The sequence below is a fragment of the Capra hircus genome, chromosome 3, assembly GCF_001704415.2.
Source record: "Capra hircus breed San Clemente chromosome 3, ASM170441v1, whole genome shotgun sequence".
Classification (NCBI taxonomy): Eukaryota; Metazoa; Chordata; class Mammalia; order Artiodactyla; family Bovidae; genus Capra; species Capra hircus.
The window spans coordinates 101,150,379-101,175,504 of record NC_030810.1 but is presented as its reverse complement, the minus strand read 5'-3'; the positions used below and the strand labels follow the sequence as shown (position 1 = coordinate 101,175,504).

Here is a 25,126-nt window from a genome sequence, read left to right as displayed (position 1 = left end):
AAAGTATATGAACAGACAATTTACAGAAAAATATAATTGCCACTGAAACATACTAAGAGATGCTCAACCTTATAAGAGAAATGAAAATTAAAATTGCAGTGAGATGCCATTTACACTATCAGATTGTCAAAAATCCAAAAGTTTTATAACAGTCTGTATAAGCTTGCTGATGGCAGAGAAAACTGGTAAAACTTCTGTGGAAGGCAATTTGGCAATACTATACTTACCAAAATCCTTTTCAAATGTTGTTGGTGGAATGCAAATGAGAAAAATCTTTATGGAAGAAAGAGAATTTGTGAAATTGCATATAGCCAAATTAAAAAAAAAAAACAATACACACATTGGTCAGACTTAAATGTTTGCAGCCCTAAATGTTTACTGTACAGATATACAAGAGACAAACAAAATATACTTGGGTGTCAATATAATGTTAAAGGACTGATTGAATAAACCTTAATACATGCCTCAAGCTTACTGTGAAACTTAACTATTAGGCAGATACATGTGTACTGCTACAGAAAGATATCGGGACCATGCAAAAAGAAATTGCAAAATAGTCATATATAACATGTTACCAACTAGATAATATATATAAATTTAATGTATGCATATTATAGAAATCTTGTGGAAAATCCACAAGAATCTAGTAAAACCGATTGCTTAAGGATGAGAAATCTGTTCATTCCTTGGTAGAATGTACATGTATTAGTTATCCAAAATACATATATTTTTTAAATTAATACAAAACGGAAAACTGAGGCTCAATGGCATCTCCTTAGTTGACTAAACATATAATCTTGCATTTATTTTACAAACATTTACTGCATGCTTATCATGTGCCAGGCATTGTGACAGAAGCTGGTGCACACGATTCCCACATTACATGGAGCGTTCAACCCCTGCCCGCAGGGTGAGCCCCTAGTGCGGGGCGGGGACTGGAGGCGGGGAAGGATCGGGGCCACCTCGCGAGGCTCTCCGCCGCTCTGAGTGGGTAGCAGGGCCCAACCGTCCATAACGGTCCAAGTACCCAGACGGCGACTGGAATACACGCTTCCAAAGCAAACCGCCGTCTGCATCCCCTTCCTCGCCCGCACAGAAACGGCCCCCCTACCCGCAGCTTGTGCCTTCGAGCCAGTAGCCTTGACCGGTCTCCCTTTAATCCCCAGGGAAGGGTGGGCCCCTGATGCCCGAACTACCCACAGCTCCCTTACCACGGGTTGCTCCGAACTTGGGTCCTCCATCTCTCCTGCTGTGTGGTGTCAGTCCTCCTCGTCTGTTCACTCCTCGACGGAGAAATAGAGAAACAGCTGCTCACGCTCTGCGGCGCAATTCCTTCCGCTTGGCTTTTTCTTCATCTCTACAAAGCCTTTTTAATGTTTTCCCGCTGGATGAGGCGGGGGGACGTTTTTCATGTCTCCTGAGTCTCTGTCATAGTATGCGAAACGATCGAGGCAAAGGATCGCCCGTCAGGAGGCGGCTTCCCCAATGGTCACTGGGTTGTAGAGTGGCACTGGCTTTGTACAAAGGCACTAATTTTGTGCGAACAGTGATGCGGTTGAGTGATTCCACCCCCCTGCACCTCTGGCACTGGCTTTGTACAAAGGCACTAATTTTGTGCGAACAGTGATGCGGTTGAGTGATTCCACCCCCCTGCACCTCTGGAGCGCTGATTTACAACCCCACCCCCACCCCCACCTCAGTGGAAGCCTCCTAGGTAATTGGCCTGGAGATGGGCTGGGCGTACTCCTTGAGCCTCTAATTGGCTGTTTAATACTCAGCAGGTGCAATCCCAACCTCGTCGGCTTTCCCTGGAGTCTATTGGCTGACCTGGTGGGCCGGGCTCCGATTTCCATCCGGGTAATTGGGTACCAGCACGCAGCACAGCGCCGTCGCTCAGGGGCAGCTCCCGCGAGGATTGGTTTTGAGGAGGAGGTTGATTGGTCGGGCTTGCAAGCCGGGCATTGATTGGTGCGGGCGCTGAGGGGGCGGGGAAGTGGCGGCTGAAGCGAGGCTGGCGGGCCTCGGAGTGGTGCTGCTGCTGAGAGGCGGCTACGGCCCCAGGGGCGAGGTGCGAGGCAAAGCGCGCGACGGCTTAATCCAGGAGCGGTAAAGGCAGGGACCAGGAGCGGAGGTTTGCGGAGTGGGGGAGGCTGAGCCAGGGACACCACTAGCAACAAGAAGGCGGGGAATGTGGGGCTGAGAGAAGAAAGGTGCCCCCGGGCGAGGCGAGGGTGTGGGGCCCGGGAGCTAGCTTCTGAGCCTGGGGTTATGAGGCGCTATGCGGGGGCAGCTTTCTCCCACCCCGGGGCTAGTAACTGTTTCCAGAGCAAGTGCGCTCGTCCCAAGGTAGTCATCAGCGGACCCTTGCACCGTGCGAGAGGGTTTGCCCCAAGCCAATGATTATCAGTTTGCCTATTTCCCAAAGCTTTCTCTTTAATGGTCTTCAGTATTTGTTTTTCCAATTTCCCTCTTTAGTTTTTAATGCACATAGAATCGTGGGTTTTGGCTTAAGACTCCTGTGTCACAGCTACTCTTTCCTCAGCTGAGAGAAATGGGTGGAGGCTTTTTTCACTCACTGGTTTAAAAATAAATGTAGCAAGAATGAGAACATTGAATGAGTTGCTTCAGTTCGACAAACCGATCACCATGTTTTAGGTACCTTGTAGGTTCTGGTTGTTAGGAGATACTGGGGTGATATATCAGATCCTGGCTCCCATGGAGTTCACTTTGTGTTTTGAAATGCATATCAGATAGTTGTTAGCAACTGTTTTAATACAAATATCAGGAATGTCAAAGTTAGCTTTTACTGAAAAGCGTTGCCTACCTATATTTCTCAACCTTGAGATGACCCATATGTCTTACGTGTAGCTCAGATGGTAAAGCGTCTGCCTACAATGCTGGAGACTCGGTGTTCGATCCCTGGGTCAGGAAGATCCCCTGGAGAAGGAAATGGCAACCCACTCCAGTATTCTTGCCTGGAAAATCCCGTGGACTGAGAAGCCTGGTAGGCTACAGTCCATGGAGTCGAAAAGAGTCGGACACGACTGAGCGACTTCACTGTCTTTCACTTTCTATGATCTTAAGGTCTAGTCTCCTCCTTACATTCAACTTGAAGTAATAAAATCAAACACAAGTTAGCATTTAGTACTGTAGAATTGGCGCAATCCCTGGTAGCTCAGATGGTAAAGCGTCTGCCTACAATGCAGGAGACCCGGTGTTTGATCCCTGGGTCAGGAAGATCCCCTAGTAAAGGAAATGGCAACCCACTGCAGTATTCTTGCCTGGAAAATCTCATGGACTGAGGAGCCTGACGCAACTTCACTTTCACTTTCTTTTTTTCACTGTAGAATTATTCTCATTTCCATCATATTTTCCACTTTTAATTTTTAAGAGAAACTTAGCAATGTGAAAGGATATGTATGTTGTAAACTATACTTGATTAATATTAATCAAGTAGATATTTTAGCACAAACCTCATTCGTAGTATCTGAAGAGATGTTAGTAAAATTTAGGTTTTGTTTCAAATGGAAGTCACCCAGTAAATTCATCCATGTCACAGACATTCATTCCCCCCCACCCCCACAACAGATCATCAGTATTCTAGCAGACACTACCATCTACCAGGTGCTCAAATGAGAAATGTGATAGCCAGCTCCTTGGCTCACCCTCTGACTTTTCCATAAATCAATTGCTGGGTCTTGTGTATTCTTCCTTTGAAAGCCCTCTGAACCGTCTGTCTGCTTCTCTCCATCTCCATCAGTGACACCTGGACTAGCCTCTGAATTGGTCTCCCTACACCGGCTGTTGCTGCCTTCAATTCATTCTCACTACAGACATAGCCATTAATCAATGATTATAAGCAATGCAAGGGCTATGAAGGGATGTTTGGAGTACTATGGAAACCCATAGCAATAAAACCCAGCTTAGTACAGAGTCATACTAGGGTCATTCTGTCCTCTCTGAGACAGAGAAAAACATTTTGAGGTGTTCTAGAGACCCTTTGGAAAACCTCAAAGTTAATTAGAGGTAAGATGAACTTTATTTAAAATTTGAACTTTGGGAAGTTTGTCAAAAATATCAAAAAGTTTTGAGACTTCCCTGTCAGTGATTAAGACTGAGCTTCCAACGCAGGGAGTGCCAGTTCCATCCCTGGTCTGGGAACTAGGATCCCATATGCCACTGTGTGGCCAAAAATTTTTAAAAATAAAAATTTAAACATATCAAAAAGCTTTAAAACGCTTGGTCAAATAGGATTATATGTGGAACAGTTCTTAGTCACCAAACCAAAGTGACGATAAAAGATCTCAAAGGCAAATACAGAAATGTATTTCTGTTCCTCATATCTTTTTTCTGAAAACATTTTTCTTTCCTTGTATGCTTCAATGTTTCCCTTATTCTAGTAGCTTAAATTGCATATATTTAGAATTCTCAGTTCTTAAAACTCTAATTTTTAATGAAAACTAACAAGTAAGCAATTATTAACTGTTTTACATTAGCATTCTGTAGATTGGCAAGCTTATATATAGTATGTAATATTTATATACTATTTATGCTTATAAATAATACATCAATGCTATTTATGGTTTCTAGAAAACATGTGCTTTTTAATAGAAAATGTCTTAGCATGGCACCAAACCTATTAAATAGTTCCAAATATCTTTAGTTTCTTTGTAAAAGGAAACCTGTATTCACTAATGCTATAGTATCTCACTTTATTTGGTAATTATCTATTCAGTAGACTTTCAGCATTTAACTTAATTTAGCAAAATGCTAAAATTTCAAATTACCAAAATATGGAGAGCATTTTGGATAGACATTCCCAAAACATAATTAGTCTGAAAGAGTTTACCTAAAGGCCCTTATTTCATTTACCTCTATTTACTTAAAAGTTTCATCATATCAAGTTATTTTCTTGCCAGCAAATTTTGCAACAGATTTAAGGTCTTGTTTGATTTCTAGTAAATCTAGGTACAATAAAAATATCATCCATTGTGTTGATGATTCTAAAGAGATACATGTTATTAATTCAGCAAACTTAAGCTAACTTTAATACCAGATATTGATTCAGTATTGAGTATTTCCCAGGTGTTACCAGAAAATTGGCTTCACCTCTTGGTGGGTGTCAAGCCATAAAACCAAGTCAAAGACTGGGAGAAAAAAGGATTCATTACTTGCAGCAAGTAAGGAGAACACTGAGGATCTTTCCCAAAACAGTGTCTCCTCAAATAGCAAAACTGGTGGGTCTGTGTAAGGGCACATGCATATTCATGAAGGGTCTTGGGTGATTGAGAGTCCTCTGTTTAGTTAATTGAAGTCAGGAGAGTCAGGAAAAGACAGTATCATCCCTTAGGTGTCAGTTGATCTAGTGGTTCAGTGCTTCAAGCTAATCTTTAAGACTGAAATAGAACCTGGAGTTCTGTTAACAACTAATAATAATATCTTTGCTGTTGTTACTTCTGTTGCCTGATAAGCCATTGTTTTCTGGATTCTTTGTTCCCTTAAAATCATTACTTACTGTCATGAGACCTGTTCAAGGACAAGCACTGTGGCCAGGCTTAGGTCACAAAATGACTTAGGCTAAAAATGGCTTCTCTACTGTCAAGAAAACAGTGTCCAGGGACCTCTTATCCTATCTGCTTACAAGATCATGTGAAATTTCTGAGTATTTATATAGATGTTTTATTTCCTTTAAGCCAATATATAGAGTTCTTTTACAAATTAATTTTGGCAATACAGCACATCTACCGGAGAAGGCAATGGCAACCCACTCCAGTACTCTTGCCTGGAAAATCCCATGGACAGAGGAGCCTGGTAGGCTGCCGTCTATGGAGTCACACAGAGTCGGACACGACTGAAGCGACTTAGCAGCAGCAGCACAGCTACAACACAGATACATAACAGACACCCTATAGTTTTCATTCCAAAATTTCAGCCATGAATCAGGGACAGTAATATTAAACCCATCAGTTACAAGCAAATTCAAATTGGGTTTCTGGCAGATGGAACAAGTCAGTCACCTTTCTAGATAGCTAAACCCTTTCTACTAGTACTTAATGGAGAAGATAGTTAAGATTTTGTCATTGACAAATTCTAAATTACCTACACGCTTCCTGAAATTTGCATTTTCTTTTTTAAATTGAAGTGTAATTGATTTACAATGTTAAGTTAGTTGCTGGTGTACAGCAGAGTGATTCTGCTATTCATATATACACATATTATTTTTCATATTTTCCATTATGGTTTATTACAGGATATTGAATATAGTTCCCTGTGCTATACAGTAGGATGCTGTTTATCTACTTTATATACAGTAGTTTGTATCTGCTAACCCCAAACTCCTAATTTATCCCTTCTCCATTCCCTTTCCCCTTAGGTAACCATGGATTTGTTTTCCATTGTCTGTGAGTCTGTTTGTTTCGTAAATAAGTTCATTTGTGTCATATTTTAGATTCTGCATGTAAGTGATATCATATGGTATTTGTCTTTCTGACTTATTTAGTAAGATCTCTAAATCCATACGTGTTCCTGCAAATTATAGCCTTTTTTATGGCTGAGTAACATGTGTGGTAGAGTAATACTTGTACCACATCTTCTTTCACTACTGCTCTGACACGTAAGTTGTTTCCATGTCTTGGCTAATGTGAATAGTGCTTCCATGAACATAGAGGTGCACGTATCTTTTTGAATATGGTTTTCTCAAATATATGCCCAGGAATGGGATTGCTGAATCATATGGTAGTTGTACTTTTCGTTTTTTAAGGAACCCCCATTCTGTTCTCCATAGTGCCTGTATCAATTTACATTCCCACCAACAGTGTAGGCAGGTTCCATTTTCTCTACACCTCCTCTAGCATTTACTGTTTGTAGACTTTTTGGTAATGGCCATTCTAACCAGTGTGAGATGAGAACTCATAGTAGTTTTGATTTGCATTTCTCTAATAATTAACAGTGTGTTGAGCATATTTTCATGTGTTTTTTGACCATCTGTCGTCTTTGGAGAAAAGTCTATTTAGATCTTTTCCCCAGTTTTTGATAGGGTTGTTTTGTTTCTTTAATTGAGTTGCATGAGCTATTTGTGGTATAATCTGAAGTCAGGGAGCCTGATTCCTCCAGCTCTTTTCTTTCTTAGAATTGCTTTGCCTATTCAGGGTCTTTTGTGTTTCCATAAAAATTTTAAAAATTTTTGCTGTTAATTCTGTTAATTTTTGCTGTTAAGTGTCATTGGTAAGTTAATAGGGGTTGTATTGAATCTGTAGATTTCTTTGGGTAGTATGCTCATTTTGACGATATTGATTTTTCCAATCCATCTGTTTGTCATCTTTGATTTTCTTCATCAGCATTTTATAGTTTTCAGAATACAGGTCTTTTGCCTCCATGGATAGATTTATTTCTAAGTGTTGATATTTTATTCTTTTTGATGATAAATGGGATTGTCTCTTCAATTTCTCTTTCTAATCTTTCATGCTTCAGTCATGTCCGACTCTTTGCGATCCCATGGACTGTAGACCACCAGTCTCCTCTGTCCATGAAATTCTCCAGGCAAGAATACTCAAGTGGGTTGCCATGCCCTCCTCCAGGGGATCTTCCTGACCCAGGGAAGATCTCTTAAATCTCTTGCATTGGCAGGAGGGTTCTTTACCACTAGCGCCACCTGGGAAGCCCCATAGAAATGCAAGAGTTATAAATTTTGTATCTTGCAAGTTTACCAGACTCACTGAGCTCTAGTAGTTTTCTGATAGTATCTTTAGGATTTTCTGTGTATAATATCATGTCATCTGCAAACAGTGACAGTTCTTTTCTTTTCCAATTTGGATTCCTTTTATTTATTCTCTGATTGCCATGGCTAGGACTTCCAGAACTATGTTGAATAAAATTGGCAGGAGCAGACATCCCTTGTCTTGTTCCTGATCCCCTAGGAAACATTTTAAGCTTTTCACCATTGAGTGAGATATTACCTGTGAGTTTGTCATATATAGCCTTTATTATGTTGACATAGGTTCCCTCTATGCCCCGTTTCTGGAGAGTTTTTTAAAAATCATAAATTGGTATTGAATTTTTATCAAAAGCATTTTCTGCATCTATAGAGGGGATCATATGATTTTTATTCTATTTGTTAATGTGGTGTATCCTACTGATCAATTTGCAGATATTGAAACATCCTTGCATCTCTGGAGTAAAACTCACTTGATCACGGTGTATGTTTATTCACATGGTTAGTATTTGAGAATTTTTGCATCTACGTTCACTAGTGATTTCACCTGTAATTTTCGTTTTTAGTGGTATCTTTGTCTGGCTTTGGCATCAGGATGATGGTGGTGTCATAGAATGAGTTTGGAGTGTTCCTTCCTCTGCAGTGTTTTGGAACAGTTTCAAAAGGATAGGTGTTTACTCTAAATGTTTGATAGAATTTACTTGTGAAGCCATCTGGTCCTGGACTTTTGTTTGTTAAAAGTTTTTAAATCACAGTTTCAATTTCAGTACTTGTGATTGGTCTGTTCATATTTTCTATTTTCTTCCTGGTTTTCTTTCCTTTCTTCTGAGAAAGGAGACTGTACCTTTCTAAGAATTTTTCCATTTCTTCTAGGTTGTCCGTCTTATTGGTGTATAGTTGCTTGTATTAGTCTCTTATGATCCTTTGTATTTCTGTGGTATCAGTTTTTCATTTCTAATTTTATTGATTTGCACCCTCTTTTTTCCATGATGAGTCTGACTAAGGATTTTGATAAATCTTTTATCTTTTCAAAGAACCAGCTTTTAGTTTCATTGATCTTTTTTGTTTTCTTCATCTCTATTTCATTTATTTCTGCTCTGACCATTATGATTTCTTCTACTAACTTTGGATTTTGTTTTTCTTTGTCTAGTTGTTTTAGTTGTAAGGTTAGGTTGTTTGAGATTTTTCTTGTCTCTTGAAGTAAGATTGTATTGCTATAAACTCTCAGAACTGCTGCTGTGTCCCATGGGTTTTGGATCACTGTTTTCATTTTCATTTGTCTCTAGGTATTTTTATTTCGTCTTTGATTTCTTCAGTAATCCATTGGTTTAGTAACACATCGTTTAGCTTCCATGTTGTTTGTTTCTTACCTTTTTTTTTTTTTCTTGTAGTTGACTTCTGATCTCATAGTGTTGTGCTTGTTGTGGTTGGAAAAGATGCTTGATATAATTTGTTTACTATCATTACTCTCTTTTGTCTAACTTTCTATGTTTGTAGCCTCTGTTCCTCGGCCTGCTGGATTGTAGCTTCTTGCTTCTGTTCTCTGTCCCCTTGTAGGTGAGGTTGGTCCAGGGGCTTCTGCAGGCCTCCTGGAAGGAGAGACTGGTGCCTGCCCACTGGTGGGTAGAGCTAGGTCTTGTCCCTCTGGTAAGCAGGAGCATGTTTAGAGGTGGCTGTGGGACAGCTGGAAGCAGTCTGTCTGCTGATGGGTGGGGCTCTTTCCCACCTTGGTAGTGTTGTTGCTGTTGCTGTTGTTGCTGTCGTTGCTGTTGCACTGGGTCTTCATTGCTGGTTCTTTTGTTGCTGCACACAGGCTACTCTTCGTTGCAGCACATGAGCTTCTCGTTGCAGTGGCTTGTCTTGTTGCAGAGCATAGGCTTCAGTGGTTGCAGCTTGTCAGCTCAGTAGTTGTGGCACGTGGGCTTTCGTTGCTCCACGGCATACGGAATCTTCTCGGACCAGGGATCCGCCCACGTCCCCTGCATTAGCAGGTGGATTCCTATCCGCTGTACCACCAGGGAGTCCCTGTTGGTTGTTTGACCTGAGGCATCTCAGCACTGGAACCTGTAAGCTTTTGAGCGGGGCCAGGTCTCAATGCCAAAATGGTGACCTCCTGGAGAGCTCACGCTGAATATTCACTGGGTCCCCTGCCACCTGTCCTTGCCCCCACTGTGAGCCACGGCCAACCTGTCTGGAGAGAACCTTCAAGGAGAACCTTCAAGACCTCCAAGCAGGTCTGGCTCAGGCTTCTGTGGAGTCGCTGCCCTGGGTCCCAACACACGTAAAACCTTGTATGTGCTTTCTAAGAGTAGAGTCTGTTTCCCCCAGTCCTGTGGTGCTCCTGCACTCGAGCCCCACTGGCCTCAAAGCCAAATGCTTTGGGAACTCCTGCTTCTGATGCCAGATCCCCAGGTTGAGGAGCCTGACTTGGGGCTCAGGACTCTCACTCCTGTGGGAGAACCTCTGCAATATAATTATTTTCCAGTTTGTCAATTGCCTACCCAATGGGTATAGGATTTGATTAAATCGTGAAAGAGCCCCTCTGTCTTGTTGTGGTTTCTTCTTTGTCTTTGGATGTAAAATACCTTTTTTTTATTGGTTTAAGTCTTTTTTGTCAATGATCGTTCAGCAGTTAGTTGTAATTTTGGTGTTTTCATGAGAGGAGGTAAGCTTAAGTCTCTCTACTCCACCATCTTATCTCTTCAGTATCTGGTAGACTTTTTCATGATGGCCATTTTGCACACTGTGAGCTAGTACATCGTTGTAGTTTTGATTTGCATGAAATTTGTATTTTAAAAAAATAGTCCAGGGAATTTCCTGGTGGTCTGCACTCCCACTGCAGGAGGCCCAGGTTCAATCCATGGGGACCGTAGATTCCACAAGCCACACAGTGCAGCAAAAAAAAAAAAAAAAAAGATGGTCCAGATAAGAGCTCCTGGAAAAGACCAAATAGAATATTTGCTTCTCAAAGGCATAGGAAGAAAAACACAAGTTCCTCCTTGGATACTTTGTTCCTTAAGGGCTAGATTTTTGTTCTTCAGTACTTGCAAGCCTCTTAATAAGTGAGGTTTTGTTGTTGTTTAGTCACTAAGTCATGTCCAACTCCTTGTGAGCCTGTGGACTGTAGCCTGCCAGCCTCCTCTGTCCATGGGATTTCCCAGGCAAGAATACGGGAATGGTTGCCATTTCCTTCTCCAGGGCATCTTCCCAACCCCTGGAAGGGAACTCTTATCTCTTGAGTCTCTGGCATTGGCAGGCAGGTTCTTTACCACTGGCGCCACCTGTGAGTTTTGTACTATTTCTGGAGGCCACACCTCTGGTCCTATAAAGACTAGATTTAGAACAAGTGTTAGGGGAAGCACACTGACTGAAAACCGCCCACCCTGGCCAGGCACCATAGTAACTATTTGCATGAGTTACTTTATGACCGGAGGTCCAGGTAAGAAACACGGAACTCATAAGCCACCACTAACTGGAAGAGTTTGGGAAAGAACAAGAGGAGACACCATGTGTCCAGTCACCTTCCATAATCCTTCTCGTTGGCATCCTTCTTGGCTGAGCAATGCATGTGCCACCAGGAAGGACTCTGAGCCAGGATGACTGGCCAAAGACAACCTGGAAGCTAATCCCATCACCACAAAACCTGAGACTGTGAGCCATGTGTCAGAGCTGTTTTCCTGGGTTCCCTTACCCTACAACTCTCTGCCCAGGAGCCCTTTCCAGTAATATTTCTTGCTTGGTTAGCACATGTGTCTGCTCGGACAGTTCATTTCTGAGTGTTAGAGAGGAGCCCATTTTGGGGCCCTGGAAGGGGTCCCCCTTCCTGCAACACAAGGACAGTGTTTTTTAATTCCTCATAAAACTGAGTAGCCACCTCAGTGCAAGGACTGACATATGCATTCACCAATGCTGGAATTTTATGTTCCCTCATTTAGCTTGGGGAACAGAGACCACCTCCCCCCAGTAAAATTCCTCTCAGGTTTTGAATATCAGCTATGATCAGTTTAGTCAGGCCAGTGATAACCCATCTTGGCAATCCATTTACAAACACTTTTAAGGATTCTTCCTGGGCTTAAGAAATTATTTAGCTATGGTCTTACAGCCTCAGGTGTCCTATTTCTTTTTTTTTTTTTTTTTGATTGAAGTGTAGTTGATTTACAATACTGTTCCAGTCTCTCCTTTACAGCAGAGTGACTCAGTTTTACGCATATATATTTTTTTAATATTCTTTTCCATTATGGTTTCCTGCACTATGTATAGTAGGACCTTGTTTAGCCATTCTAAATGTTTGCATCTACCAGCAAATTCCCAGCTGGCCCCTCCTCTCCCTCCCACTTGGCAGCCACAAGTCTGATCTCCATGTCTGTGAGTCTGTTTCTGTTTGTATAGGTTCATTTGCACTGTTTCTACATATAAGTATGGATCTGTCTTTCTCTTTCTGAATTCACTTGGTATGATAATCTCTAGTTGCATCCATGTTGCTGCAAATGACATTATTTTGTTGTTCTTTGTGGCTAAGTAGTAGTCCATTGTATATATATATGTATCTCTCTCTCATCTTCTTTGTCCATTCATCTGTCGGTGGACGTCTAGGTTATTTCCATGTCTTGGCTTTTGTGAATAGTGCTGCTGTGAACATAAGGGGGCATGTATCTTTTTGAATTATAGTTTTGTCTGGGTGTATGCCCAGGAGTGGGATTGCTGGATCATATGATACCTCTGGTTTTCTGAGGAACCTCCATACTGTTTTCCATAGTGGCTGTACCAACTTGCATTCCTCAGGTGGTCCCATTTCTAAAGGTAACCATTTAATAGTATCTCCAGAGTGGAAAGGCAAGTCAGAGAGAGTATTATTAGAATGAGTATTCAAAGATAGAGGGGAGCAGTTTTTAGGTACCTATCATTAATCTTTCATTAGCCTTCTACAACAAATCTTTCAATGAGGCTATTTTGAAATTTTGAAGTGTTTTGAAGCTTCTGCATATCAGTTAAAATAGGTACAGTAGTTTAAGATGAGAGCTGTCTAAAATTTTAACTTGGAAGTTTTTCAATTCACAGAATCCAAAGCTTTAAAAAGCTAGCCCTGTACAAATATTTCTCCCTGCTAACCTAATTTTTTAAAGAGAAAAATTCTTTCCACTATTTCTAGTAGACCCTGCAGGCAGAGTTTCAGGAGACTGCCAGCTTTTAACTGCATTCAGAAAATCAGTTTTGGAATGCCAAAAAGAGAACCCAGTCTTGGCCATTTCAGGGTGGGGTTTCCTCTAATTTTTAGTTAAATATTTGCAAGCATATATAAACCCAGCTGGTATTCTGTAGGTGGCTATCTGTCTGCACAAGAGTTTGGGCCTTCGAGGCACAATTTCCCATTATTAACTTGGCAACCTAATTCAGATATGAGATACATACAGTCTGAGCAACATTATAAGGGCACTATAGTGGATCGAATGTGGCTGCTTCTGAGTCTAGCTCCCCAGAATGTTATGCTTTATGGTTCGAGCAGGCTTCTGGCCAGTGGGCCAGTTTGGTCGATGCATGGTGCAGATACACAGTGGACAGGAGAGAGAAGGCCAAAGGGCAGGGGAAATTTTTTTAATTTTTAAATTATCGTCAACTTGCCTTAGAATATGAATTTTTATTTCATCACACGTAATATGAAATTATGACCCCAACCTAATTTCCTTAGGACAGGAAAAGTCTGGGTGAAATGTACTAGTTAAACACTATTATTTAAAGTCTTCTCTCTGATTTTTGTTGCACAAATGGTACTTTCTTAGCCCCCAAGATAGAACTGTATTAATAAACAAAAACATAAAGCTCTGAAATAAGTGCTGGAAAGGATCAGAGAGATACGGGTGGAGGAAAGAAAGAAAGACAGGAAAAATCATCCTCAAATTACTCTTTTTAACATGTGACAGCAAGTCCATTACTAAAAATTTAGCAGATTTTAGTTTCCTGTCACCTTCTGTGACCTATTAGAGAGCTTAATATCCAACAGTCAGTTCTTTCACCTGATAAAATATTTGCATTTTATATGTAAAACAAAATGCAGTGTGTGCTAAGTTGCTTCAGTAGTGTCTGACTCCTTGAGACTCTATGGACTGTAGCCCACCAGGCGCTTTAGTCCACAGGATTCTCCAGGTAAGAATATTGGAGTGGGTTGAAATACTCTCCTACAGGGGAAAAACAAAATAGAATGTTATTCATGTTCACCTCAGATATGCAGATGACACCACCATTATGGCAGAAAGTGAAGAGGAACTAAAAAGCCTCTTGATGAAAGTGAAAGTGCAGAGTGAGAAAGTTGGCTTAAAGCTCAACATTCAGAAAACGAAGATCATGGCATCTGGTCCCATCACTTCATGGGAAATAGATGGGGAAACAGTCTCAAAACTGTTACTTTTGGGGGCTCCAAAATCACTGCAGATGGTGATTGCAGCCATGAAATTAAAAAGACGCTTACTCCTTGGAAGGAAAGTTATGACCAACCTAGATGGCATATTCAAAAGCAGAGACATTACTTTGCCAACAAAGGTTCATCTAGTCAAGGCTATGGTTTTTCCACTGGTCATGTATGGGTGTGAGAGTTGGACTGTGAAGAAAGCTGAGCACTGAAGAATTGATGCTTTTGAACTGTGATGTTAGAGAAGACTCGAGTCCGTTGGACTTCAGGGAGATCCAACCAGTGCATTCTAAAGATCAGTCCTGGGTGTTCTTTGGAAAGAATGATGCTGAAGCTGAAACTCCAGTACTTGGCCACCTCATGCCAAGAGTTGACTCACTGGAAAAGACTCTGGTGCTGGGAGGGATTGGAGGCAGGAGGAGAAGGGGACGACAGAGGATGAGATGGCTGGATGGCATCACCAACTCAATGGACGTGAGTTTGAGTGAGCTCTGGGAGTTGGTGATGGACAGGGAGGCCTGGCATGCTGCAATTCATGGGGTCGCAAAGAGTCAGACACGACTGAGTAACTGAACTGAACTGAATTTGGTAAAGTAAAAAGCAGAATGGTTGTAAGTGTATTGATGGGCTAAGGAATAAGACTGTGAAGACAGAAGTGACACGTGACAGAGCAAGGATACTTGAGAAAGCACATCCTGTTCCCCTAGTAGAAGTGTTAGAATATAAGGCTGTGGAGATGATGGGCAGAGATTAGGTTATAAAGTACCTTTCAAACCACTGAGCTTACATGTAGGCAAGAGAGTTGCTGAAGAATAAGAGGAAGTGTGTTCATTCAAAGATGATTATTGACCAAATACCTATTAAGTGGCTACTATGTACTAAGTACTGAGGAACAAAAATTTCCTGCCTCTGGGGAGTTAACTTTCCAATGGGGAAACAATCAAAATGAACACCTTGCAGGTCATTATAATGACTGTGGCTTTTAATCACAGTGAAATGGAAAACTGTGGAAGGATTTGAGCAGATGAATAACACTTTTCACTTATTCCAGCTGTTATATGGGGAATAAATTGGACAATGATAAAAAGCAGGGAGGTAATTTAAGCTTTTTAATAATCTATACAAGAGATAATGGTGGTTTTGAGCAGATGTTGGTCATAGCAATAGAGATGTTAAAAAGTGGTCAGATTCTGGATAATCAATGTAAAACAAAAAGGATTTGCTTCCAGGATAGATGTGCTGTTTGAGGGGAAGAAGAGTAAGATTTTTAGCCTGAGGAACTGAAAAGAATGGAGTTGCCACTAACTGATAGGGCAGAGAAGAAAGGAGTGAGGTCTGGAGTACTTAGCAAACTTGCATTTGCTAAGCTTGAGATACCTATTAAACATCAAATGGAGATATTTCATAAGAAGTTGGATGTACAAACCTGGAGTTCAGAACAGTCCTCACTAGATCTATGAATTTGGGAGTTAAACATCAGCAAATAGATGGGGCCTAAAGCCAAGATGGAATGATTCTTGAATAAAGAGGGCAAAGGACAGAGCCCTGGGTCACTCCAGTGTTCAGAGGTTAAAAAATGGAGCAAGAACCAACAAAGGAGACTGATGGAGCAGCCAGAAAGGGAGAAGGAAAACCAGGAAGCAGTACTGTGAAGCCAGGTGTAGAAAGTGTCAGAGAAGAGGGAGTCACCAGCTGTGCCAGACTCTGGTGGTGGGCGAGGTAAAGGGAGGACTGAGACTTGATCATTGGATGTAGCAAATCCAAGTCACTGGTGACCTTCACTAGAGCAGCAAGGGTGAATTCAAGAAGGGAAATCTAGCGCAGAAGCATTGACACTGAGTTTTCTTGTAAAAGGAAGGAAAGAAATGAGTAGTATTTGGAGGAATAAGTGGAATTGAGAAAGAATTTTCTTTAAGAAAGAAATAATGGTGTGTTTGTCTGCTCGTGGAAAGATTTGGTAGAGAGGAAAACATTAATGATGCAGGATAAAGAAGGAGAGCAACACTTACATGAAAGACTCAGTGCTAGAGCCAAGATAGTTCATCCATGACCGCAGGAAGGAAGATAAAATACTAGGAAGTGGAGGTGGATGGATCAGTTTGGAAGGCAGTCAATATTTTCTCCAAATGCTTTACTTTCTCAGTGAAATAGGAAGCAGACATCAGTTGAGAGGGAGAATGAAGAAGGAAGCACTAGAGGTTTGAGAAGAGATGGTATAAAATAATTGGGAAGGTGAGCAAGTATTGATACATGAAATAAAGAAATAGAGTGAGGGACATATTAAGATATGCTTGGTAAGAAAATGAAGATACAGTGTCAGAGAGAGAGACTAATAGCAAGAAGACCGTTACAGTGGTCTAATTGAGATTTGATGAACAATCAGTTCAGGTAGTGTTGGGGTCATTAGCATATAGATAGTAGTTCAGGCTTCAAGTATGGATAAAATTGTCCAAAGAGAGCAGAGTGACAATAGCAATGGATAGAGGCCACTGGAAGACCAGCTCAAAACTCAGAAGACTCCTCCAGATAAATAGAAACCATGGGAAAGAGGGAAGAGAGGTGAGATTAGATAAGGCTTATATATGCCATCTAGGTTAATTACCTGGAAAGTTTTAGTTTTGATGAAGGACCAGGAGAAAATCCCCATTCACTGTTAGTCGAGGAGTAAGTAGAAATAAGGAGTACAGAGAATAAATAGACCACACTTCCGAGAAAGAGAAGTGGAAGTAGCAGAACATAAACCTGGGCCTGGAGTGCCATTCCTATCAGAGACAACAGCACCTGGAAAGGCCAGAAGGCATAGAAGTGCACATGTAAGGAATTTAAATAGTTTGATATGAAATGTAAATTTTAAAAAATATTTGATTCAGTTAATTCCTTGTTCCTTTGTCTTTTAAAGCTGATCAATATACAGCCCTCTTTGCAGGGGCTGAGCAGGGAGTGGTACTCCTCTATTTAGTCATATGTGTGTGTGTCCCTCAGCTAACTTTCAGAAAAAATACCCTGTGACCTTTCACATGAAACACACCTTGAGACTGCTCAAGCTCTTGAAATGGGAAATTAGGCTGTAGTATTCTTTGTAATATTGTAATGTGTTCCATTCTCTCTGGCGTAAAAGTTGTATGAAAGCTCCTTTCTCTTCATTTGCTTATTTCAGGAGGCGGCCGAAAATGTCCACTGAACGGACTTCTTGGACAAGCTTGTCCACTATTCAAAAAATAGCACTGGGCCTTGGGATCCCTGCCAGTGCGACAGTTGCCTATATCCTATACCGCAGATATAGGGAAAGCAGAGGTATGTGAAACCATGGCTGTACATACTGAAATGGTTAGACTATGTTCTGGCACTGTTCACTTGAAACTTCTTTCAAGTTATCATTTGTTGGGATGTAATTGGCTCTCTGTGAGGGACCTTTGAAACAGAGTTTTTCTTTTCTATGTTAATGTGAAGCTAGTCTGTGAAATAAAGAGCTCATTTTATAATTCTGTTGATTTGTTCCCTTCAGCAACACCAGCACTGTAAGGGATTCTGCTAACTGCTGGGTCCAGTTTCCCCACAAGCTGGACCTAGAGAGTAGGACTTGGAAAAATGATCTGTGTATAAACAAGGGAAGTTCTGAGCCTAATGGACTCCTCAGGCAACTTCTGGCCTTCATTCTCCAGGAGTCATGTCTTGGGAGAAGTAGTTTGCCCAGAAGCCAATGGCTTTTCCCATTTTAACATTTGAAAACGGTATCCCAGAGAGAATGCCCATCTTCTGGTCTTTCAGGACCCTTTAGTTCCCCCTCAGATGGTACTTCTCCTTCTCTTTATGATTGAAATCCTCAGTTTATCTTTTACACCAATGTCTCTTTGACAGCTTTGATTCAGGGGAGGGGAAGTAATAGCTTTGGGTATTGTCTAAATCTGATCTGATGATCTGTGCAGAAGAACGGCTGACATTTGTTGGGGAAGATGACATCGAGATAGAGATGCGAGTTCCCCAGGAGGCTGTAAAGCTCATCATTGGCCGGCAAGGAGCCAATATTAAACAAGTAAGTGTGTGAGCAGGCGGCAGCTTTCCCGGTATTGATTTCTGCTGTCCATCCTCTGCCCCTATTCTGTAAAACCCACTTACACCATGTATATTTTAAACAAACAAAACAAAAATAGGAAGTTTCTAGCTGCTATTTTCCTGTCGGAGATGAGTACTTCTACTCCTGATAGAATGGGTGACTTAGCTTGAAATGGGGATTTTTAATTGGATGGTTCTCATCTTGGTATAGTTTGAATCATTCCTTTCTGCTATGGAATTACGAACTCTTATTAATTGGCAGCAATAAATTAATTGCTCTCTAATTCTTTTTACCATCTTCCATTATTCAGTTGGAATGTCAAGAAAACGAAATAATTGATTCTATAATCCAAATCTGGGGAAAGACCAGTCTAAACACAGAAAAACTGTTTTGGGTTAACTGCCGTTTAGGGTTGCCTTTGTCTCTCCTTCCATAAGTACATGTAATTGAGGACTGCTTATAAAACCCTATTTCACTGATTACTGTGTCCAGTTCCATCCACCTCCAGGGTTAGGTTTAGAGTATCCTCAGCTGACCCAGGTGAGAGCTCTTCCAGAACACGCTGCCACGTATCATTTTCTCTGCAGCTGAGAAAGAAGACAGGTGCTCGGATCGATGTGGACACGGAGGATATAGGAGATGAGCGGGTGCTGCTTATCAGTGGTTTTCCTGTTCAGGTGTGCAAGGCCAAAGCAGCGATTCATCAGATCCTGACAGAGAATACGCCAGTGTCTGAGCAGCTCTCAGTCCCCCAGAGATCCGTGGGCAGAATCATAGGTACCACCGGACAACTTTCTCTGCTGTTTCCTTTTTCGTTCTCTTTGCCTTCCTTTCTTTCACACCTTCTGGAGGGCTTTTCCTGGCCTGCTTCCCCTTCACCTTGCTGAGGGAAATTGAGAGCAGAGCTTTACTTTTTTATAGAGCCAGTGGTAAAGCAAAACTCATTACCTCAAGAAGTTGTAAGAGAACTTCCCTGGTGGTTCGGTGGTTAAGAATTTGCCTTCCAATGCAGGGAACATGGGTTCGATCCCTGGTTGGGGAACTAAGATCCCACAAGCCTCAGGGAAGCTAAGCCTGTGTGCCACACTGGAGAGATGCCTGCATGCTACAGCTAAGACCCAACACAGACAAAAATAAATAATAAAAAAATTTTAAAGTATGACCTGAACCTTACAAATAGGTTCCACACGGGTTCAGGTAAATGTATTTACCTCATATTAAGACTTTTAAAGGGCAGCTAAGGATGCTCATTTTATCCTAAATCTCTCAAGACCGTGCTCTAGAAAGCACTTTTTATGCCTTCTCCTAGAGCATCCCTCATGCTGCTGTGAGAGGCAGAGAAATGTCCTGTCCTTGGTCCAGTGGTTTCATGTAGGGTATCTTCTAATGAAGTGAGCCTGTGAAGTCTGCTCAGTGGCCAGAAGGTGAAAGTGACATGACCACATTAACTTAGCCAGTGTGTAGAATTTAAATAAAATGGATAGAGCAAATAATGTAGTACCCCCCTTATTATAGTAAGGATCTCAGTAGCTCCTGTTTTCCATTCGCTATCCTACATTGTTTAGTTTGAAAATGAGCCCTGACTCTCACCTCATAGTGTATACAAGATAGTGGCATCACGTGTTGTAGTAGAGGAAAGGACAGGGTTTTATGTATTATTCAATACAGGGAGAGGCGGCGAGACAATTCGTTCTATCTGTAAGGCCTCAGGAGCCAAAATAACCTGTGATAAAGAATCAGAAGGAACATTGCTACTATCAAGACTTATAAAAATCTCAGGAACGCAGAAGGAAGTGGCAGCAGCTAAGGCAAGTAGCTAACCTGAATTGTATCTGAGAGTAAGAAGAACCCTTTACTCCATCCTGGGTCAGTATCTGACCATGTAGATATCATCCCTGCTCTTATTTTCCACAGCATTTGATACTGGAGAAAGTTTCAGAAGATGAAGAACTTAGGAAGAGAATTGCTCATTCTGCAGAAACCAGAGTTCCACGGAAGCAGCCAATCAGCGTAAGAAGAGAGGAAGTGACAGAGCCAGGTGGAGCCAGAGAGCCAGCTTTATGGAGAAACACTGGCACTAGCTTAAAACAGGCTGCACCTCTGGCAGTTCCTCCCCACAAAGGAGATGGTGACGTGGCTGTTGTAGGACCAGAAGAGGGTTCCTGGGAGAAACCCACTGATGACAGCTTTCAGAGGTCTGGTGTCCAGACCAGTCCAGAGATGTCCATGTTTGAAAGTATGTAACAAAGGGGACCCCCTTAGCCATATGGAGACAGACATACTGGCTATGTGTGTGTGCTCAGTTGTGTGTGCCGGTTTGCAACCCCATGGACTGTTGCCTGCCAGTCTCCTCTGTTCATGAGATTTCCCAGGAAGAATACTCTAGCAAGTTGCCATTTCCTTCTCCAGGGTATCTTCCCAACCGAGGGATCGAGCCCTCTGCCAATCCTGCATTGGCAGGTGGGTTCTTTACTACTGCTACCTGGAAAGCCAGAAATACTGGCTTAGATAACCCAGAATAAGGAAACAATAAAAAAATAATTTCTATTTTCTTGACTACATTTACAGTTCTTTAATTACAGATGGGACTTTCTGGTAATATTTTCCTTGGGTTAATACTGAACACAAATTTTTTCTGAATACAAACCAGCTAATAATTAGAGAACAATATAGAAATATGCTCGTTCACAGGAAACTGGTCTGCGAGTAATACATCAAATAATTGAATTACATGGTATTCTTTCTAAAAACATATACAAATAAGTAAAATACTTTTGAGTCCAATATTTTTTCCTGTCTCATTACTGTTCTTAAAAATCTTCACCATTCAAGAAGAATGAAAAGGCTGTGGGCTTTTTCCTCTATGCATAGGTACTGGGATGGGCAGGGCAGACCAGAGTCCTTAAGAGGGTCATAGGCGTGTCCAGGTCTGTAATGAGTCGGTGGTGGAATACAGTCTGGAGCAGGCCCACATCTGTCCGCATATCTTCTCCCTGGTCCTGCTGCAGCTAGCATATGGGGATTTCCCTTCATTATAATTGGTGCTGATTTGAATACATGGCAGATGACAAAGAATGTGAATGAACTCTAAGTACTCAATTACATAGAAAGAACAGAACATAGCTTATAGTACCTTTCCTTCAGGATGTTCTTGTATGATTCATCCACTTGTCCCTCCAGCCATTTTTAAGTGTTATTAGCCACTTGGTATTTGTACCTCTCACCCCACCGATGCAGTCTTCCCATTTCAACCAGAGATGATTCTGATAATGGTCATCATATTAGATAATAATTCTGTAGCTTAACTTGCTTATGCCTGTGGTTAGTTCCCAGTCCGGACTTCAGTTTCCATGCTGATGAATTCCTAGAAGTGTATGTCTCTGCCTCTGAACATCCCAACCACTTCTGGATCCAAATCATTGGCTCCCGCAGCCTGCAACTGGATAAGCTTGTCAATGAGATGACCCAGCACTACGAAAATAGTCTGGTGAGTTGCTATAGGGACAGGGCTGGGGTTTGATGAAAGTCGTGATGTATTCTCTTCCCTTTCCTGTGGAGCAATGGCTTGTTCTTTCTTCCTCCTGGTATTCAATTTTTTAGCCCATCCCTTCCTAACTCTGCCCTCTCCTGGCTCCTCATTTCTTGTGTAGCCTGAAGACTTGACTGTACATGTAGGAGACATTGTCGCAGCACCTTTACCTACAAATGGTTCCTGGTATCGAGCCCGGGTCCTTGGCACCTTGGAGAATGGGAACCTGGACCTTTACTTTGTTGACTTTGGAGATAATGGAGATTGCCCACTGAGGGATCTCAGGGTGCTCAGGTCAGTGTGGAGTCAGGCTGGAGTCCCATCTGTTGACTCAGTCCTGGCCATAAGATGGTGAGCTGTTGGCACTTCTCACTGGGGAGGAGGCCGGCGGGGAGGGTTGGAAGAGAACCTCTTTACAGAGATCAGTTAATTATCTTCCGCTGCTGGGTTAACTGGTGCTATCTAGAAGCAACGAATATAAGAAGGCCCTCCTAGCGCTAGGATTCTAATTTCAGTTTCTTTCACTTTAGGAGTGACTTCCTAAGCCTTCCATTTCAAGCAATAGAGTGTAGTCTGGCACGGATTGCCCCCTCAGGTAAATTGGTCCTATTACCTATTGACTGTGCGTCCAAATAGAATAACTTTCATAGGGCATGTGGTGGGGATTCTCACATTCCCAGGCTTTTTGAGTTCTGGGGGCTCAGGCGCATTTTCATCACCAGTGCCAGACAGCAACAGCCAGAAACCTGCCTGGCAGTCAGACATAGGTACCTTCTGAAGTAGACAGAGGTAGTTCCAGCTTCCCTCCAGGGCATAATCCCACCCCTGTCAGCACTGACCCCTTCTTCTTAGGCTCTGTCTACAATTTTTTTTAACCAGGTGAACAATGGGAAGAGGAAGCTTTGGATGAGTTTGACAGACTCACTCACTGTGCTGACTGGAAGCCCCTGGTGGCCAAGATCTCTAGCTACGTCCAGTCTGGGCTCTCAACTTGGCCCAAGATCTATTTATATGATACTAGCGACGGGAAGGTAAGACTGAGGTTCACTTGTTGCTCACTGTCTCTTCAGTATATTTACAGGCTCATCATCTTTTCCTTTCCCAGAAATCCTTATTTGATGATAGTCCTGCTTCATAAGCTCCTGTTTAACTGAACCACCAAAGGAATTTTTTAAAGTATCAATCCCAGCTCTTCTGCCCTTCCTCTGATTTGCCCTTCTTTGAATCCAAGAAGCCTTTTCATTTCTTTTCTCAGAAACTTGATATTGGGCTAGAATTAGTTCGTAAAGGATACGCAATTGAGCTTGCAGAAGACACGGAAAAAAACAGAGCTGTCCCACTAATGTTGGATGACCTAGTAAGTGAGCCATTATCGTCATTTGGGGTGCTGCTTTGGGACAAACCTTGTGCCTCAAGACAGGAGGGCTTCTAGTCACTCATGCAATCTGTAGAACACCCTTAAGTACTCTGAGTTGCTCCACTAGTTGATCAAAGGAAGCACTGTGTCCCTCAGCAGCCACACCGGACTCTGTGAGCAAAATGATGGGGTCGCTTCTCCTTTCCCACCAGCCAAACACGTTCTTCCTTTTTCTCCTGTTTGTGCCCTCAGGCCGCAGAAATAGATGTCTCACTGAGCATGCTCACTGAGACCAAGAAGAGCCCTGGAGAGATAGCAAACACCCTGTCCTGCCTCAGTTTATCAGGTACCAACAGCATTTGTTCCCTCGAGCATCTCTGGAAGTTACCAATTCTTAGTCAGCCTCTCCAAACTAGGGAAGTTGTGTCAAGATTTATCTCCTAACCAGAGTGGTCACTGAACACCAAAAAGCCTATTTTTTTTCTCTGACCCTGAGTGGCAGTGCCTGCTACAGTAGGGCAGCATCTAACTTTACCCTCGTGTCTGAATAGAAGCTGCCTCTCTGTCTGGCGATGATAATCTTGAAGACGACTACTTACTCTGAAGTCCCCTCCAGTTGCCTCGGCCATCTGCTTTGCTGTGAGTAGAACTGTCCTCTCTCTGTAGCAGCCAGAGAGTAGTGAGGGTGACCACAGGGCCTTGCCTTTTCCCTGTAGCCCATCTTATTACTACTTCTCTGCAGCTGCCTTCCTGCAACTTTACTTTCTGTTTGAGCCCTTTCAAGCTTTTTGTGTCTCTGTGTGTGTCTTTGGCAGGTTTGGCATAAGACTTGGTGCCTGGAGAGAAGAGCCTATAATAGAGATCTATGCAGTTCTTCCTTCGTTATGTACATGACCTGGCTTGCTGTGAACCAAATGCATTTTCTTCTTCCACTGGACTACCCAAGAGTATGTGTGTTGGAGGGGGGCAGACACATGCCCCTAACTCCACCACCACCCCCTGTGCCGTGTGAGTACTGCCACACGACTTTCAGGCTGCTTAGTATCCAGCTTGTTCCCCTCTGCCAGTCTTAACGCACAGTACTGCTAGGCAGTGTCCTCTTTGAGGCTGGGAAACAGCCAGGGTTTGGTTATTGGAAATGATGATTCTGCAGACTGACTCACCGCATCAGGTGACTCTGGTTAAGGGGAAATCTTTTGAGTGGTAAACTCAAAGATTGCAGTTAAGTCAGGCAGCAAAGGCAAAAATCAGCATAATTAAAAGCCTCAGGAAGTGAGAAGAGAATACTGCCTCCCAGCCTCAACTGCTGATGTGTTATTGGAGACAAGATTTTTAACAGTGCTCCAGCTATTTCCCAGTAAACTTTGGTTAAAATACAAGTAGACAAGGAGAAAGGTAACTCAGGAAATATTGCTATATTGCTGGTATAGTATCTATATCAATATATGTATACACACAGGGCCACAGAGAACTTGTAGAGCTGTTTAGATCATTTGGGGTGTTCTTTGCTGAATAAAGTTCTTAAGAAAGTTATCTAAAACTAAATGCTGGTTGAATCACAAGGTGGAAACAAGCCTATGGGTATCTTCTGTACTGAAATCTGGTAAGATTGCCTAACACCTCACACCACCTATGAAACAGCTATCCCTCTAATGTGCAGATCGTATTCTTTCCTTAAAGGGACTTAAGAATTAATCATTCACTAAAACCTCACCTAAACGAGGTAGATTAGAATTACAGAAACCTGGGTTCTAGGAATAGATCTTTGCTGTAAACTTATGGAGCCTGTTTCCTTACGTAGCATCTCTCCATTTCTGACAGTATTGTGAGGATCCAGTGAGAACTGTGAAGGTGTTTGAAAGTGGGTGGGAGAATAACGGTAAATTAACCTTTTTTTTTTTTTTTTAAAGATCAGCAAGGTAAAGTAGAAGACTTAAAACTCGTATATAAGACTCTGCTATGCAGGACTTTTTAATCTAGGAGTTAATGAAATCTACCCATATACTACATAGCAACTATATTTCCCCAGAAACACAATTTTCAAATTTTATTGTCTTAGAAAAACCTCAGTA

At 42.0% G+C, this 25,126-nt stretch overlaps 1 protein-coding gene across 3 annotated transcripts; it reads left to right on the top strand.

Moving 5' to 3' along the window:
* On the top strand, positions 1,985 to 24,594 carry TDRKH (tudor and KH domain containing). Of its 3 annotated transcripts, none has more exons than XM_013962406.2 (14): positions 1,985 to 2,068; positions 17,272 to 17,408; positions 18,041 to 18,147; positions 18,756 to 18,945; positions 19,837 to 19,976; positions 20,083 to 20,404; positions 21,495 to 21,655; positions 21,819 to 21,991; positions 22,228 to 22,292; positions 22,577 to 22,728; positions 22,953 to 23,054; positions 23,307 to 23,400; positions 23,606 to 23,693; positions 23,870 to 24,594. In XM_013962406.2, the coding sequence occupies exons 2-13, from the start codon at positions 17,285 to 17,287 to the stop codon at positions 23,656 to 23,658; spliced, it is 1,683 nt and encodes a 560-aa protein (XP_013817860.1). In that variant the 5' UTR covers positions 1,985 to 2,068; positions 17,272 to 17,284; the 3' UTR covers positions 23,659 to 23,693; positions 23,870 to 24,594. The 3 variants fall into 3 exon arrangements, with proteins under 3 accessions (XP_013817860.1, XP_005677644.1, XP_013817861.1); XM_005677587.3 differs by having other exon boundaries at positions 2,005 to 2,106; XM_013962407.2 differs by having other exon boundaries at positions 2,007 to 2,131.